Source organism: Chamaea fasciata, unplaced genomic scaffold, assembly GCF_029207755.1.
Source record: "Chamaea fasciata isolate MVZ Bird 193981 ecotype frontalis unplaced genomic scaffold, bChaFas1.0.hap1 SCAF_2, whole genome shotgun sequence".
Taxonomy (NCBI): Eukaryota; Metazoa; Chordata; class Aves; order Passeriformes; family Sylviidae; genus Chamaea; species Chamaea fasciata.
Window position 1 is genome coordinate 24,030,520 of NW_027094087.1, and position 18,618 is coordinate 24,049,137.

An 18,618-nucleotide genomic window follows, 5' to 3' on the forward strand; every position below is an offset into this window, starting at 1 on the left:
TATAATTTTCATGAGCCCCATACAACCACCTAACGAGCTGATCACACCCCTGTTTTACACACAGGAGGACACAAAGTCGAACGAGTCTCATAATTAAACAATGAAAGAGACGAAACCAAAAAAAAAGCACACCAGTCTTTTCCTTAGCACACAATTCCATATCTCAGCACTGCCTGCAGAGAGACCATTGGTCCCTTCACTTGTGTCCCCATGGGTTATGGTGCATTCAGGTATCCACCCATCTGGAAACATATGAGCTATTTCTACCCTCCTGCTTCTTACAAGCCCTCCCGCACACCACCCCTAGCACAGACCTTTTTCAGTAGCTGCTTTCATTAAGTAGAAAATATCTCTGGGACTTGACTCCTGCTAAGTCAGAGGCTTGGTGACTTCCAGTGCTTATACCTGACTAGAATGGAGGCCTTGGCCAAGGGGTACATGCAGTGTCCACCAGAGTTGGAGCAAAGATGCACATCTACCACAGGGAAGTGAAGGAGACAAATGGAAGATTTCTTCTCCAGTGATGATGTCCTCATGCATCCCACACTGCCTGGTTGTAGTGTACTGGGAGACCAGTTGGCAGTAAACAAAAAAGGCAGCATATTAAAACTGGATAATAACAGGAAAGATCCGCCCTGTGTTGCTGTCTTTTGAAGGTGTTGCCTTGTTTGTTGGCTTCTGAGACAGGCTCTTTCCAGAGGGGGTATCTGCGTGCCCCTGCTTCCCACATTTTGCTAGAGATGTAAACGTACAGGCACTGCTGCTAGGTGAGTGCCATTTGAATTGACAAACTGGGATTTCTGCTGTGTGCCTCACACTCAGTGCAGCCCTGCCTGGGCTTTGAAGGCAACGGCTTGTTGCCTTGGGGTCTGAAACTAACAAAGCCGAGCTGAACAAGCCCAGGGCTCCCGTTGGATTGCTCGATCAAAGACAATATTAAACAGCACCGTTTTCATAACTACTATTCTGGGGCTCTTGGAAAGCACGACAAAGGAGATGAAGTTAATTTCTGTTATCATAGCCTGGTGCAGCTGCAAGGGCCTTGGGAGAAGCCATCTTCTCTTGATGGTTTATGCAGCCTATGTCTTTGCAAGAGCTCCCATTAAGCAAACAGAGCTTCAAAATCTTGTCAGGCACTTCTGTTCCCCTCCTCCCTGCACCATTGTCAAATCCATCCTATTCCTTCCTTCAGACATCTTCCTTACAGACACCAGGGGGCCTCCCTCTCCTTGACCACTTCCTTGCACCTCAGGTCTCTTCTTCACCTTTTCTGCCAGCAGTGCTGCTCACTACTCTGCCCAGGGAGACTGCATTAGATACAGGAGCGCAGTGCAAGGGAACTGGAGAGAGAACAAGTCCTCCAGGTTCTGCTCTGCCACCAGCTTAGCTGACAACTGTAGAAAAATATCTTAACCTTTGGTTTCTACATGGTCAGCTGCAATTAACAGGGCGCAGGTGCTTTTTTTTTTTTCTTTTTTTGTGGCAAACAAAACTGTACAGTGCATCCTAGTTCTTTCTATTCCTAGATGTGATAGGTGATGAAAGTCACTAAGCAGTATTGCATGAGAAAGTCGAAGCTATCTCCTAATTAAAAGCACTGTTTGGGACATTTGAGGGAGTTTTAAGACACCCCTCTTACAAACCCTCATTGTCATGGTCAACAGATCACCTTGAGAATGCACGCTTGTCAGCATTAGTGCTGTCCCAGGACTGTACATAGCTACCTTGGGCTCTGATTTTTCTTCCCTACTCTTCATCCATAGACATCATTTAGGGAAAAGCAGGACTGTGTTAGAGCTTGCTCATACTCTCAGCTTGGTTGCAGTAAGGACAAGGAGGATGAGAAAGCTGGGTAACCATGAAAAGCTTTGAAATGAGATTACTGAAAGGGAGGAAATAGCTCCAGAGAGCTTTGTTTAAAGTCCTCCTCATCACACTGCATGCTACTCCTTTGAGGCCACTCAAATAAAGGCACAAATTTGGCATATGGCATGGAAATAAAGCACTGCTTGAGATGATCAGGGTACTTCAAGAACTGGTCTGCATCAGTGGACAGAACACCCCATATTTTCATCCTCTCAAACTGGGAGTTTACCTTGGAAGTCTACGATCTAGAAAGATGTCCCCAGCAACCAGACTACTCCTGTACTGGAAGTACTCTTTGCTAATAACTGCCATCTGGGATTGCACAAACTGGTTTCATTCAAGTTTGCTCTTCCCCCTAATCTCAAATTCCCGAATTAGTTGAAAATGCATTAAAATACAGAAAAATCTTGCTGGAAAATTTCTGGATCCAATACTGATTCCCCTGAAGTGAACAAAAATGCAACATCAGACTCAAACAAGAGGGATACACCTGGGTCCAGCCGTTTGCTGATACCTTTCACATCTCCTTCATGTCAGAGTTTTTCCTACTAAGTGGTCAGTACAGATGTCCAACAATTTCTGAATAAAACTGCCCATTCTAACTGTTGGAGGCATAAAAAAGAAAGCTGTTCTCAACCCAGAAGAGAATTAGCCAGTCTTCAGTTTTAAAGCAAATCTTCTAGATGTAAATTGCTGCATAATTTAAGTTTATTGAACATCTAACACCAGGAAATGTGCAATTCATGAAATTTTCAGTGAAGATATACGAATGAGAGTTTCTGATACATTTTTAAAATGTGAAATTATCAAAGTTTTATGCACTGTCGACTTTGGCCACATACGGCAGAGTTAATTGAAAGCGCAGTCCTGGCTTTAAATGTGTCCCCATCAAAGTGGCAATGTGTGTTTTATTGTCTCTTAGTCATTTGCAACTCAAAGGTGCCCAAATTTATGCATGAGAAAGTGTTTCTTCCAACTGCCAACCTGCACTGCAAGACACTATTGAATCCAAGGATCTGGGTAGATGTTTTATTTCTTGCATTCACATCGCTGGTCCTGTAGTTTCTGCAAAATAAATCATGTGCCCGGCTTTCTAATAGGCAACCCTTAAGCTCCAGATCAGACCCTGTAAGAAATTTGGAGTGGATCAAAGATCCTTTGCTTGAGTACCCTCAACAAGAGCAACAAACAAGACAGGAACAAACTGCATTTCAGGGTGCTGAGGAAAAGCAGAAGGGTAAAGGTATCTCCTCACTCAGTAGGGCAGAATGATCTTTTATCAAAGGCCACAGGTTACAACTCTTCCCATCACAGACACATCCCAGTTTAGGATTTCTGTAGCCTCAAGTTGGAACAGGTACTGCCAAGGACAACTAAACTGAACAGCTCACCCTTAACCTCCTAGAGAGAGACAACATAAAGCCAGCCTGAAGCCTCTGCTCCATGAAATTGGATTAGGGGCTCTACTTGGGTCTACCTAAACCAGACAAATAGCCCTTACAGTTGTTGTTTGGTGTTTTTTTGTTTGGTTTTTTTTCTTCTTCTTCCTTGTTTTTTTTTTCTCACATTAAAAACTCTGAAAAAGCAAAAAATCATTGAAGAGGTGTTAGGCAATCTTCTACCCCACAACAACAAATAAGGCCACAGAGCAAAACTCCAACTCCAATGCAGAACTGATGGTTTTCTAAAAAACATTAGGTCATGCATTCTCAGTATAACCCTGGTGCAGCAGGTAGACATCTTAAAAGTTGTTGGACTATTTGGTTTTACTACAAGTATATCTTTGGTCCCTTGTTTTGGTCATAAAGCTGCAGCAGTAGGAAACATGAAGTGTGATATGTGGTTAAAGTTTAATGCAGGGAGATGAAAGAAAAGAGCCATGTTTTCCCCTTACTTGCAGCTGCAGCGAGGCAACATCAGGAGCCAAAAGAAATTGTCCACACTGACTGGAGACCGCAGAGCAGACACCACACTGTACATTTTACAAATGCAACAGAGCTGCCTACCTCCAAAAGGGCCAAGGGAAATACAGAGTGTCACCTCTCTTTCTGTGGCCACCATTCCCAGTATTGCTGCTGAGATACCTGCAAGGTCTGTGCTGCTGCTGCCACGTCTGCTCAAGGAGCAAACAAGCATTTCTCAGCCATCTGCTGTGACAGGTAGGGGCTCTTCCACAGCCCACCTTCAGCAACAAAAGGAACAGAGATCTGGGACTGGGGTGCTTTTGGAAAAGTGAACTTTTTTACCTGTGTCTGTGTGGCAGGTGCAGACTTATTTTGCTTGCTTACTATCTAGCACTTAATGCAAGCCTCACTGAATGGTGGAAGTCACAGAGCTCTAACATGTATAGTGGCTGAAAACACAACTGGAGAGGAAAATTAGACCTCTCCAAAGCAGGCCAGGGCCCAGGGATTAATGTGTTTCTGAACTGTGGGACAAACATGTTCCAGATCCTGTTCTATTTTGGAACAGAAATAGATTTCAATGTCCTGTATTGTATTGGCTTAGAAGCAGTCTCCACTTCTTTCAGAAAGGGATCCTAGCCATGAGAAATCCTTCTTTGTAACAGTTTTCATAAAACAACCATATTTTCCCAAACAGTTTCTCTTTTTTCGTGATCATTTTTACAGCACCAGCTCTGACTACTAACAAAAGTAGTGACTATATAGTATCAATCCACTTTTTTTCATTTAGTTCAAATATGTGAATGGCAGAAAAACAAAAAAATAAATTTACTTCGAGAAGAGTTTCCCTTCCTATGAGCATTGCTATTATGTAATGCTGCTGTTAGACATCTATACAGGAATTTGAGAAAATGGATGTCTGGGTGATTTTTGATTTTGCCTTTGAAGTGCTTGGGTTTTTCTTCAGAAGTTCAGCAGAGCAGTACAACAACAAGTTCTCCACCAATTGTCATCTTCCTTACAACACCCTGGATCTCTTTTTTCCTTTCAGAGTTGCAGTTCATGCAGCCCAAAGAGGGAACCCAGAGCTCCATCCTTTACACCCAGTTGCAGGAATGTGTTTCAAGGTCTCCTGCTGCTGTGGCTCTGCCCCAGTAACTAAAGGAGGCAGCAGCATCACGCTCTGGCTCAACCACTGGGTGCAGAGCGACAAACGTTCTGCCGGGGTTAGAATGAGATTAGCAAAATCCTACGGAACAATGATTCAAAGGTGCTGTAGAAAATCAATTTCCTGCGTGCAAAAAAACACAATTACTACACAAATTATCTTGCTCTCACCCCGTTCCTCTCTCTGCAGTGAACCAGGGCTGCAAACATACAGTCCCTCCTCTCAGGTGACACTGCGGACGGTAGGAGCAGCAGTTCTCCACCTCCCTTGATGAGCAGTGCCACTAGAGGGCACACAGATTGCCAAAATAACGCAGGGGAAACAATAGGTCCATTGGCCTTTGAAACTACATTCCAAGTTCTCCATCTCCATGAGCAAGCACGCTACCATTCCAGAGCAACTCATACCTGCCAACGCAGACTATCACCTCTGGAGTTTCTAATCTTCTCCACTTCATCATGTCTCAGTTAATTTCTCACATCTCCCAGTTTTCCCATTGTGGCACAAATGAAGAATCTCTACCTAATGCAAATGGGGGGCATAAGGGGGAGATATTTTATTCTTTCCAGAGCTTACATATTTTTTAAAGAGGTGATTCCAACAACAAAAATCAACACATTCAGCACAGACAACCCAAGTCCACAATACTTCTTGTCTCTGCTTCAGAGCCAGAGCCCAGCTGCACTCCCAGGGCACCACATGTGAGCTGATGAGCTCCCCCACCCTGCTGGGGTGCTTGTGGTAAGGATCTCATCACCAGCAGCCACCTTGAACATAACAAGTCTAGTCAAAAAGTCCAAGCTGAGTAGCATCAATTTCCACCCAGAGTCAGCTGTCTCCCTGGTTTTTTTCCCTGGCAGTGCTGAGGCCCTCAAACAGGCCTTGCACTGACTGGGAAAGATCCAGTAACACTGAACAGTCTGGACTGCAGGCAATGCAAAATGGTGCTCCTTGCTTCCTGCCTAGGAAACAGATTGCAATTTGCATAGTGCTGTACCTGAGCTAATAAACTATGATGAACTCTCTCCGGGTCTGCATCCATGGCACAAATAATCTCCAGCCTGGATAATTCCCATTATGGATCCTGGCTCTTTCTGTCAAGCTGAAATACCTTTTACCTCTGGAAGTCTATGGTGCCAGCCAGCATCCACTACAAAACTTGCTCTGCATTCTGTCTGTTCCCATTCCCATTAAACCAAGCAGCCAACACCACCTATCTCACTCTCACTCTTCAGTTCTTGTTGTAGGTGAGATAAAAGCAAACTAGCTGGGTGATCCTCGTGTGCTGCTGATCAATTTGGCATTCTCCTGCCACCTTGTTCTACTGCTGCCTCCCTCACAGGCCCAGCTCCCCCCAGCTCAGAGACAGCCCTGGGAGGGCTCAGCTCTTGTGACATGCCGGGAGTGCTGCAAGCTCAACACATCAGCTTCTGAGCCGGAAGGGACAAACCCAGTGTTCAGTTACCCATTTTGAAAACGTTCAAGGTAAAGAAAGAGCAGAGCTTAAATGTACCACATGTGTCAATGGGGAACCTGTGAAAGCCTAACACAGCTCACAGGACAGAATTACAGACACTGTTTTTTCACCTTATTGGGCATCCAGCAGGCTGCCTTTTCCCACCTATCAGACAAATCTGAATGAACACTCCACTAAAAAAAAAGAGGAAAAAGGTCTTTGAGTTAAGCAGCTGATACAATCAGGATTTCAATTGTTAATATAGAAGAAGACTCCCTCACATGTCTTGCACCACTATTTGCATCACAGCAGAAATAATACAAGGCAAGAAAGAAAAACACTTTAAAGAATATGGCTCTTTGTCAGACTGGAAGTATTAGCTGTGATTCAGAAATTAATGACAGCATAAAAATCTATTAAGGCATCTAGACTGTCTCTCAAGGGACCTTTTCAAGCTTGTAGTGCATGGATTATTCTCCAGGGCTCTGCCCAGCCAAACTTCAGATGTCCCAAATGACAGCAATTCCATCATGATTCTTAACAAAGCTACATCACCATCTAATCTCTTTCTTCCATTAAGTATTTTTCTTCTCCTGCCTTTTTTTTTCTTTCTTCCTCCAAATTTTCTATCATGAGAGACTCTTCTAGCTCCGAGTCCATACTAGACAATTCTTCATGCCTTCCCAGTATGCCTACATCATTAGCATAGCTCCTCTTTAGTCATTTAGCCAAAACAGCTATATATTTAGCTCTCACAAGCATTCTTCATAAGTCAGTCCCTCCAGCCCCTTAATCATTCTCCTTGCAATCCTCTGAATTCCCTCTAATTTTGTTTACATCTTTCTGGAATTGAAGTGCCCGGAACCAAGTGCTGTAAACAACAACAGCTTGTTATCTGGCTAGACTGTAATTCTAGTGATCACAGCACAGGCCCTGCACATGCCATGCACACACACAGACACATGCACATGCCCATCCTCTGGTTCAGACACAGCATCCCCACAGGACATAAGTTCTGCTCACTGGACATTCCCTCCTCCACAGTGACACAGCTGGGTCTCTTTCAAGGAAATCCACTTCCAAAAAATGCGAGGGCAGATCTTCAGTACGGCATTTTCAGCTGCCTGCAGGCTCAGGACAGACACCAGCTATTGGCTGCACTCAGGTAACATTTTCAAGTATTTGATAGCACCTATAAAGGCCACAATTTTCAGAAATTTTTTGTTTTAGATGACAGCTGAGTCTTTGATGTAGTCTTATGACAGCAGATAATACATCACAGGAAAGCCTTTAAGCATTTCTGCCTTAATCTGTTCTTGAAACTCAAAATGGAATTTTCCCAACAAAGCACCTTTTTATTCTCTATTAGAAAAATGCCATTTTGGTGAAGTAGGAATGTTCTGCAAAGATCTTTTCTTTGCTTCAACAAACTTCTGGAGAACTTGAGAAAGAGATCAGAAAGCAACCTGTCAAGCTCTCAAGATATCTGAATCACAGAATATTCTGAGTTGGAAAGGACCCACAAGGACCACTGAGTCCAACTCTAATATGAATGTTCCACATGGAGATTAAACCCAAAACCTTGGCATTATTATCACCAAAGCATCAAGGAAAGGTGGCAGTTCCACAAGAAGGTTTCTTCTAGATCAAGGTCACCCTAAGCTCCTCCCTATAAGAATTTCAAAACCTCTTCTCGCTTAGCATCCCCAGGTCTGAAAGAATTACAGAGCTACTACTGCTGTGTGTGGAAAGCAAAAAGAACCTTGAAGTCTTCTGCCTCCCCAATATGTTTCACATGGCCATTTCTCCTTCACTGCAGCTACAACAAAACTTCAGCATCCAGGAGAGCTAGAGGTGGTTGTTTCAATTTTTGTGGTGATTTGGGTCACTTTGTTCAGCAGGAAGAAGAGAAAGAGACCAAAAACTCTTGGGGTTGACCAGGGGATAAGCAGAGCCTACATGCAGGGGTCCTGTGAGGCTCCTTGAAGCCTGAAGAGAAGGCTGCTGCTACAAATATTTACATCAGGACAGACAGAGCAAGGCCAGCCAGAATGGCCTTTCCTTTCTTTCCTCTATGCACACAGCAGGCCAAAAGAGGAGGAAGACTGCACTGCTGACCGTAGCTCTAGGTCCCTCTGGGGCAATGCCACATCTCATTTACCTCATGCTGCAGCTGGACTTTTTTTTATCAACATCCCAATCAGTTGCAGCTCTGTGGCTGCTGGATAGTACAGAAACCAGGCACCATTAGGCACCTAGGATACATGAAAATGGAGGAGAGCTTATGTACCCTCACTTCAGCTCCCACTGTTTCCTGCCTTCCCTCCCTTAGTTGGCCTAGACTACAGACATCTCTTACACCACTTGAGCTAGCATGATTAATTTTTTGTTCTTTGAATCAGCAAGAAATTACTGTTCGTAAAACCCCAACATGGATACAGCACGACCCCTCCAGAGAAATAGTTTCCTTTCCTCTCGAGGAGATCTAGAAGTGCAGAACAACTCACCAGGGCATGCCCAGGCAGGTCTATCTTGCTCAGCTCTCCAAGCTGAGACTGGACAGAACTCAGCCATGATGGACAGAGCCTGTTGAGGAAGTTAAACCAGCAAGGCTGTGTTAGTGAAGGTAAACAGCCAGAGAACAGACTTGCTGATTTTACTGCTTCAGGCTGCATCCAGCTCATAAAATAGCATAGCTATGCAAGGAAGGTGGGCTCAGTCAGGTTGTACTATTTTTGAATGTGTTGGTCTAATTAAAAAACAATGCAGCTTGTGCATGTAAGGAAGCCTCTTTCTATCCTCTTCCTCCTATTCCCAGAAACTCTGCCATGAAAGTGTAGGAGTCAGACAAGTCCTTTCCACTCTCTGGGCTGTATTTCCTGCCCAGGTGACTTAAGTGTGACTAAGTTGCCACCTTACACTGAGGCTATCGCACAAAGATGAGGAGGGGTAGCCAAGCTACAGAAACAATTCTGTTTCACTGCAACAATCTCTTGCTGTGTCAAGATAGGATGCAAATGTGCTATGAATAATGGTCACTCCAAAAGCACATATAGCTACACAGACATTCCTATCAGCAATCAGGCTGCATTCACCTCCTGCACTAACATTCATGGCAAGTCCCTTGCACAAAACACAGCTCTGGACCAGATTTGTTAACATTTCTCAAGCATCTTTACCACGCAACTTGTGCATTTTCTGTCACATGCACATACTCAAATGCATGTGCATGCATATATAGATCATCTTCTGTTCCACACATGCATCTTCCCAAAAGCCAAGGAAGAGCTATTCAAAGGCCATGCCTTTATGCACAGATCATGAACACAGGCACAAATAAAACTGTTGTTGAAAACTGGATGTTTCAATCCCATTGTACAAAGTACCTTTACAAGGCAAAGGGTAGATACTTCATTATACAAAGGTGTACCAGCATGACATAAGTCTAAATGCATTTACACTTCAAAAATTCTACAGATGCCCCTTTAAATAACCCCTCCTTCCTGCAGGCAAAACCTTACCATCAAATGCCTCCTTTTTCAGACACTCAAGTATATATCCCCCCAGTCAGCCTCTCCAACATCCACAGGGGGAAGTCAGGTAACAGTGCACTGGCCGCAAGGCTCATGATCAGAAAGAGTCTTGCTCCCTTGGTGGAACTTGGGGTCAGCTGCTGAGGGTCAAGCACAGCCAGGCTCCAAGCAGGTGCAGCAACCAAAGTGCATGCAGAAGAATATTAATAGTTATTGTCCTAGCAGGTTGTAAGGATTAATTGGTTCTGGCCTGCAATTCCCCATCAATGTAAGTGCTTAGGGGCAGAGGGGAGGGAGCTGTGATTACACACTTACATTGCATACTCATATGCTATTGATTTCCCAATTGGAAAGGCCCACAGCCTTTCGTTTGTCTCCTTGCTTGCTCCCTTCCTCATCCCAGTGCTCATGGCCTGCCTGCCACATCTTCCCCCTCCCAACAGCACAATCACCATCACCAGAAAAAGGAGAGGGACACCCTTTTTTGGGAGTGCTCTGCCAAACCAGAAAGAAACCTACATCCACGAGGTCACCCAGAGGCAGACTCTAGGGAAGGGAACACATTTCAAGAACTGAGTTTCCTTTGGATGCTTTATATAACCTAGGGACGGCAAAAGCCAGACTGTGAGCCCACAGCTGTGATTACACTCACCTTTGCTTTAAGCCAAAGTCCCTCCTCTGAAGCCTGCCTTCCCATGCTCTTTTTTTTTTAATAAAACAAACCAACCCTTAAGAAAACCAAAACAAAAACAAACAAAAAACCTCAACCTGCCTTAATTGGATACATATACCCTTGCATTGCCTCCAAAATCATCTCCTCTCAGAGAGACCGTTCAAAGTCCAGTACCTCTACAGCTGACAAGCACTGAAAAATCCTATTTTATGCTTGTGGGTGACCAATAAGCATGGTTAGTGTAAAGGGCCCTTTACCCTCAGCATGTAGTCATGCAGAATTTCTTCCCCAGGAATATTAAAACAGCAGATACGGCCGGCAAGACTTCACTGTGAGACAGAATACTCCTTTGGCTCAGAAAAATTAGGGTAGCAGCCCTTACAGTGCTTTTCCTTTTCCTTCCATGCAGATGAGCAGGGCAAAGCTGCCACACAGGCAGGCAGCCTCCTGGAGGGTTGCCTTACAAGGAAATGCCTCAGCTTCCAGGAAATTCAGCATCAGGCAAAGCACCACAGCGCAATGGCATAGCACATAATCAAACCTGGGCTTCTTTTTCCTGTGCCTATTCCTGTAAGAATGATGTACTCCCGGCATTTTTGTTTCCCTTCCATGCTGATTGCAGGGATGTCTGCCTTTCACTGATACCAGGAGAGGGCTGTGTCTCACATACTCACCTACACATATCCTTAGTTCACTCTCAGAGTGGGACAGGATGGGCTTGAGCTGTGTTTGATATTTTTGACTTTATCATGGAGAAATCGACAGCAGGAAGAGTACATCACCTGCCAAAATCATTCCTCATTATGTATGAGGAGCAAACGAAACTGTTATGCACCTTTTTAAGGAAAAGGGGATACCAAAGAGGTAAAGATTCATGCTTTCTATGGGGACCACAGACAGCAAAAGTCTGCATCCTTCCAGCAGCACCCTACGCACAAAGGAGATAACATTTGGCAAAACACGTCTCCATGTTCAAAGACGAACATGAAAGATTTTCCCCAGACTCTTCCAGGATATCTTTGCCTGGTACCATTATAGACTTCACTCAGATCCTTCAGTCCTTTAAAAGCCTCTGTCAGACAACAACCACCTCACAGCTAATCCTCTTCCACAGAAAAACCCATCAGGTGTTCTGATGTGCCCAGAAAAAAGGGCATCCCTTGCCCTTACTCTTCATCAGCTTTTGCCACCTGTCCTCACTTTACAGCACACAGGGAAGCAAGCAGTGCTGCAGCTCCTCATCACCATCCCAGCCCCACCAGCCTCTCCAGGCAACTGCACACAACACTCAGCTGCTGCTGTACCTCAGCGCCCCTTGTCCAACCCAGACCTACACATCAACATCCCTTGTCTGGCCCATTCCTTAGCAACTCAGCCTTGCACAGGGTAAATCTGCCAGGAGAAGGGTCCAGGCTCCACCAGCAAGGCAAGGACTTTGGCTCACTCAAGGCTTACAGGAGGGACAGCTGGCACACAGAAAGGATGCGCCCTCCTAAAGCACTGGCTCTGCCAGCAGCCTAGGATGAGAGCAGCAGTATTCCCCACCCTGACTGGAAGAAGCTCTATTGCTACTAGAAGAAAAAAGTGAAAAGAGTAACTATAAAAAGAGCACACCTCCTCAGACCATTAGCATACATATGAGTGTGCTCCAAAGCTGAAAAGGAAGTGTCCAAAAACATTGGGAACTGGGTTCTTTGTTACAGAACCAGTAAAACTCTTGTGTGAGAAAAGATATCTGAGACTAAAGGATGAAGCAATTTTTTACTTATCATACAAAGCCCTTTTGAGCAGGTAGCTGAGTGCTGAGATTCATAACAGCTGGAGGAAATGGGTTCTTGCTTGTGTAATTATTGATTATTATGATCAGCAGTCACTGGATAGAACTGGAAGAAACACCTGGGATATCTTTTCAATGCTCACCGTTTGCAGATAAAAAGCCTTCTCTACTTCTTCCCTGTCCTAAGCCTACAAGAAAAGTATTTTGTTTCAGGTATTGAACCTCTTCATCATTTAAGGGAATGCAAGGCATCTGAGTGAGTTGTCACCTTATCAATACAGTCCAGCCTGTGAGAGCTTCCCTTGCCTTACTCAAGAAGAGAAAACTGGAAACAGATAGGAAGAAAAGTATATTCAGGAGAGCAGGAAAAGTCTTTTTTTTTTTTTTCTCTCCAGTTGGCAGTATCTAAATGTTATCCAACTGCATCAGAATTGCCCCGTGCTGTTCCCCATACACCACAATGTCACCACTCGCACACACACTGCTGCTCCTCCCTCTCTTCTCCCCATCCATTACACATTATCAGCACAGAAACACTCGGGTGTACACTTCCATCCACAGAGATTGCACATACCTCAAGCATTAACAAACACATCATTTTTCACACCATCATTGCCCAGTAACATTATAAAACATGAGACTTTACAGATAATATTTGTGCTCTGTACAAACCTAAAGCATCCTATTCCACTTACCTGACTGCTTCTGCGATTTCTTTCATCAGACTCATTCCCCATTTAAGAGCACCCTCGAGCAGTTCAAAAAATACATCATAACTAAATGCAGCCAGGACTATGCAGGCCAGCTCTGGATGTGCTTTCCTAAACCATCTACTCCACTAAATTGGCTGTGGAGGTATCTTACTTATTTTATTTTTTTTTTTAACACAGTCTTTTAAAATTAACCAATTAGGTGGGGTTGTCAGGGAGGTTTATTCAAACAAGCTGGGATTTTTTAGCAAATTGTTGATTTGAAACAGTGCTATTTTTCAAGGGAGAGAATTTATTTAGAATAATTTTCAACTTAAAGCAATGCTGAAGATAATGTATAATTTGTCAAGGCATTCATTTTTTAAAATAAAATGCTCAGGGTGAGGAAATAAAAATTAATTTTCATACAGACAGCTAAGTTAGAGTAACAGTAGGTGAAAGTGCAAAAATCAACACAAAATTCTTCTGAATTATTTTAATACAAATTTTTAATTAACCATAATCATCTGCTTCTCCACCCCATACTCGTGCACCTATTTTTCACTTGAGGGGGGGCAAAGGAAAAGAAAAATTCAGCTTTACAATCCAATTCAACAATCTGATCTCTTCCAGAAGCTTTGAGGCACATTGTGCTAAGAAACGAATCCATTTGAGGGAAGAGCTGCAGCATGCCACTAGAAAATCCTAGAAAATCCCACCCACCAGCAGTGCTGGGGTGTGTAGGTACTTTCATTCCTCCGGCCCCCACAGGGCAGGAGGGCCAGTGCACCTTGCAGGAGGAACAAGCATCCCTCCCGCCTCCGAGCCAGCTGCCTCCCAGAGAGCACGGGAAGTGCAGCAGCAGAGAAACGCAAGAATCCAAAGCCACCAAAATGAGGAAACAGAGTGATCGGGGAGGAAATAAAAAATCCTCTGTGCAGGACTTGGAGTATCTAACCTAGGGGGGAAGGAGCAAAGGCTGAGTGTGTGCCAAAGCCCCTGAGGCCAGGCAGGCAGGGGACAGGCAGCCCTTTGCATCCCGCCTGGCGAGGCGCCGGGGGCGGCAGCCTGCGCTGGCCGCTTGGCACCGCGGAGCCCATCGCTCTCCTGCCAGGCTCAGCTGCGCTTCCTCCCCGCACCCCAGCGCCTGCTATTCAGCCCCGGCTCGGCACGGCAGCGCCAGCCCCTGCTCCCCCGCGCCTGCTGGCTTTGGGAGAGCGGAGAAAGGCAAGGAGATGCTTTTGCGTTCGCCGGTACACCCCCAAGTGGACAGCGAGGAAAAGGGGAGAGAGGGCACGCACAAGTTCTGGGTAGCTCGCCGAGGTGTAGGCTCAGCTGTCTGGCTCTGCAGGCGTGTGCGCACAAAGGTCTTGGAAGGTTTCTGACCGGGGTCACTGGCTGTCAGAGCCAATACTGCCGTGTTCCTGGGGTAAGAGCTCCACAGAGTTGTGCTCAGCAGGCTTAGAGAAGTGTTCAAGGCTTGTTACCAGGGCTTTCAGTGAAAAACAATTAATTTGAAATAAATATTGAGGAGGGGGGTGTTGGTTTGTTGGGTCTTTTAAGGGCACAATACTTTCCCACCCCTTTATAACTCCTTCAAATATCTTCAGGCTTGCTTCAGGCAGTGCCCTACTCCTCCCATGCAGCCCGAGTATTCCTGCCTTCCCATTCTCTCAGTCTTCAGATTGGAGGAAGGAAATTACTGCTGGCTATGAAACTAGATCCAGCAGTGCTCTGGGTTATATCATGCCAGAAGTTTGGGAGCAGTCGAAAAAGCAGCGCCAGGTTTGCAAACACTCATACAACACCACACCATCCTATCCCATCTCAAAACCCAGGGAGGGCAACTGTGTTGCCTCTGCCTATTTAGAGGGTACCTGATAATATAGATAGACCTCAAAAGACCTTCCCTGAAGCCTTCAAAACAAGAATAGATGTGGCTGGTACAACCATGGCAATACTAACTCACTAAAACAGAAGGTAAAAGCCTGTCCATTTCTGTAGCCTGGCATGAGCTCTGGCTATAAGGACGGACTAAAACAGCTCCTGGCTCTGCCAGCATCAGGATGCTCTGGCACAACTCAGGGAAGGCTTGTGACTTGAAAGCACTGCGTGGAGCAAGTGCCATGGTTTACAGGCTGGAAAACATGCATCAGAAAGACAGGCAGTGTTCAGAGTCAACACAACTTGCCAATGTCCATCTTTCTTGACTGTTCTCTGACTAATCCTCCAGAGCAGGGCAAAGTTAACACCAAGCTACACAACTTCATTGCTGACGTTATCCACTTATGCTACACAGGTACCAGTCCTCCTCTTACCCCATGTACAACCTCTGTGTTGAGAAAAATCCTCCTTCCCTGTCAGAAACAGCCACTTCGCAGCAAGGAAGGAAGTCAGCTGGAAGGTGCTGGTGTTGGATTCACAGTCCAGACTTCAGAGAATGTAAGTTGAGAGAAAATATGTGACAGTGAAAAGCATGTGTAGGAGACCCAGAAATGGGAGAAGTGAGACTGTATGAAAAGGAGCACTCAGCAAATGTGAGAAGGTGGCAAAAAATGAAGGATTCCATAGTGAGGGCTTGCAGGAGTGGCAGGTGTGAGGCTGCAATAGGAAGCATGTGTGTGACAGGGAGCCTGCCTGTATGGGAATTTGCTTAGTAGACACAAAATAGAAGAGAACAGTACATGCAAGACTGTGTGTAAAAGTAGGAGCTAAGGGGAAGTGAGGAAGCTGTGACTGGCATATCTCCGTGCGCAGCACTCCTGCACTAATATGTACTGGAGTGAGAAAAAAGCACTGTGAAAAACGCCGTGTGAAAGTGAGATACGCTCCAAGGGTGCAGCTCACTGCAAATCCAAGACTGTGCGGCACAGAGTAGGCCAGATAGAGTACAGCTATGTTCTTTAGTTATATTTTCATCTCTGTGTGTGTAAATATGTGCACACAGGCTTACAAGGCTAGTGCAGCAGGAGAGGCAAGGGATTTTAATATGCAAGCAACCTCGAACACTAGTGTTCAGGATGGAGGCTTGGAGGAGGGAGGGGGGAAAAGGGGAAGGGAGAACGTGAGCGCAAGAGAAGCAGACTCTCCAGGAATTGCATGTGCTAGGGAGCTAAAACTGTATGTGCCAGAGTGAGTTTATTCATCTTCTCTGCGATATCCCTGAGCGTGTGTGTGTGTGTGTGTGTGTGTGTGTGTGTGTGTGTGTGTGTTCAGGAAGGACCACTGATGTGACCAGTGAGTGTGGATCATGCACAGGCTGCAATTTTGAAGGCTATGATTATATGTACATGTGTGACATGTATTAATACATACAGCATGGAATGCATTAACCCTTAACTCCTGTTTACAGAAAGCATCTCAAAACCAGCTAGCATGCCTGTCATCACTTCGAACTAAATTCCATACTCACACTTGGCTCTTAAAGCAAGAAACCCAGCTGGCAAATCTCCACTGAACAAAACCCCATATCCAACAAATTTTCATCTCCTGTCTTTCCTCCATCACTCTCTCTCTCTCTCTCTCTCTCTCTCTCTCTCTCTATTTTATTTTTTTTTCCCTCCTGGTATAGAGGGGAAGGACATAGTGTTTTCACAGACAGACTAGAGGCACAGAGATTCTTTTAACCTCCCCCTCTCTGGACAAAACCAAAATAAAAATAATAAAAAAAAACCCCCGCAAAACAAACAAAACAAACAAACAAAAAACCCCGAAAGAAACTTAACACTCATCTCCTCAGGAAGGTAAAGAATCGAGGAGAATCAGTACTTGTGACCCAAAGTGCTGAGAAACAGTGGTTGTGGATGGAGGGGATACCACCGTCACCCACCACTCTTACCCTTTGCAAATCTTAACTATATTCCCCCTACCAACTCCCCCTCTGCAAAAGCATAAATACAGCAGCAAAGTCAGTCACATGCAGTGCCCTCTAAGCATAGGATTCACCAGCAGCGATCTCTCCTTGGCTTATTTCCTGAGGCAAGTCGGGGGGGGGGGGGGGGGGGGGGGGGGGGAAGGTTTGGAGGGGAAAAGGGGGGGAGAGGAAGCTTCAGCTTCCAGCTCCATGTTTCAGGCCATCCTCAGTTCATCAGCCTCAATTAAAGCAGAAGGGTTTGAGGAGGTTGCGAAAAAGAACTCACCACATACCTTGCAAGGAGAAGAGGGACAGGAAGAATCCCAGCACCCAGATACTGTGCAGCCAGTAGGTCCTCATGCTTCTCTCTCACTCGCTCCGCTTCCGCTGCCTTTTTCTCCGTCTCTTCGCTTCTGTCTCTCTCTCTCAATTTATCTTTTTTTTTTTTCCCCCCCTCTTCGCTCCTCTCAAAGAAAATGGGATTCGTGTCTCCCTTCAGTCCCTCTGGGCTCTGCTTTGCCAGCTCTGACAATCCAGTCGCAGCGCAAGCTGACCCGCGGTGGCCAGATTCCCAAATAACCTCTCACTCTCCCCTTCAAGTGCTGGAGAAAGGGGGGGCCAGGTTGGATGCTCCACCGTAGCCTGGGCTGGCTGTAAACACAGAGAATCTCTCTGTCTCTCTCCTGCAGCTCCAACTAAATGCGACTGTACTTAAACAAGCAATGCCTTATAGGACAGCGCTCAGAGCAGAACAGATCCCACCTCTGCCACCTAGTGTTGCAAGCCAGCTCATTTATTTCATTTTTATTTATATAAATATATATACGTTATGCTATAGAAATATGGTTCCCTCATTCCTCTACAAATGTATCTCTTGGATCACAGTCTGTGAGCCATTCCGGGTTCAGGAGTCCCTGAGGCTCCAGCCCCAGTGCACACAGGGAGGCTATTCAGGGAAGGAATATTCCTCATCACCACAATGAGAGGCATGGCAGGGCAGGTTTAGTTTCTCAGCAGAGTTCTGCTTGACAAATTCTGAAGCAAGGGTCTCTCTGATGCTGGTGTCACTGCCGGGCAGTACACAGGGGCCAGAGGGAGATTCAGATGCACCGACTGTAATTACAGAGCTGCCAAGGCCTCCAGGAAAAAATAGCAAGCATCAACCTGCATTAATCTATGCTGGATCTCCTGTGACTTCCATGCAATTTCAGAGGGACCAGAAAAAATCTTTCTGTAAGGGAAATCCTGCTTGAAAAGCAACCATTTGCTCAAAGAAGCCCTCCCTCACTACTCTTCTCATTTCAAATACAGGTTCCTCCTGCCATACAGAGCACAAACTTTTTTTTTTTTTTTCTCAAGGAGTAATTGGCTCCTGTAGCTCTATTTCCCCCTAAAATCATTGCCTTCAGTTAGAGGAACACCAGTAATGAAGTACTGCTTAACATTCACACAGGGCTTTTCATCAGTCACCCCAGGCATTTCACAAAGGGTGTCCTTTCTCAGCTGGGGATGTGGAGGCAGTGTGAGTGCACAATATCTGAGGCCAGCCCCTGGGACACAGTGTGACAGCTCAGCTGGACTTCCCGCCCAGCCCTGTGGCCCCTCTTCAGGCCACATTCTGCCCTTCACTGTGGTCACCGGGCAGCCTGTGAGGATGCCAAAACTAAAGGACACAAATCTCCAATTTACACATTGAGAG

General features: G+C 45.4%; 1 protein-coding gene and 1 long non-coding RNA gene across 2 annotated transcripts in view; both read right to left on the reverse strand.

Annotated features, from left to right (window-relative positions):
* Positions 1-17,640, reverse strand: part of LSAMP (limbic system associated membrane protein) — a 993,127-nt gene extending 975,487 nt beyond the window's left edge. The window contains exon 1 of the mRNA XM_066175260.1: positions 17,213-17,640. Within this exon, the coding sequence (XP_066031357.1) occupies positions 17,213-17,279 (67 nt within the window). The 5' untranslated portion in view covers positions 17,280-17,640. The remainder of the gene's footprint in view (positions 1-17,212) is intronic.
* LOC136284833 (uncharacterized) lies at positions 321-13,758 on the reverse strand. The gene is made up of 3 exons (XR_010719306.1): positions 13,073-13,758; positions 5,346-5,460; positions 321-5,061 (listed from the first exon to the last, which is right to left on the reverse strand). It is a non-coding gene; the product is annotated as an uncharacterized lncRNA (long non-coding RNA).
* Positions 17,641-18,618: the final 978 nt, after the last annotated feature.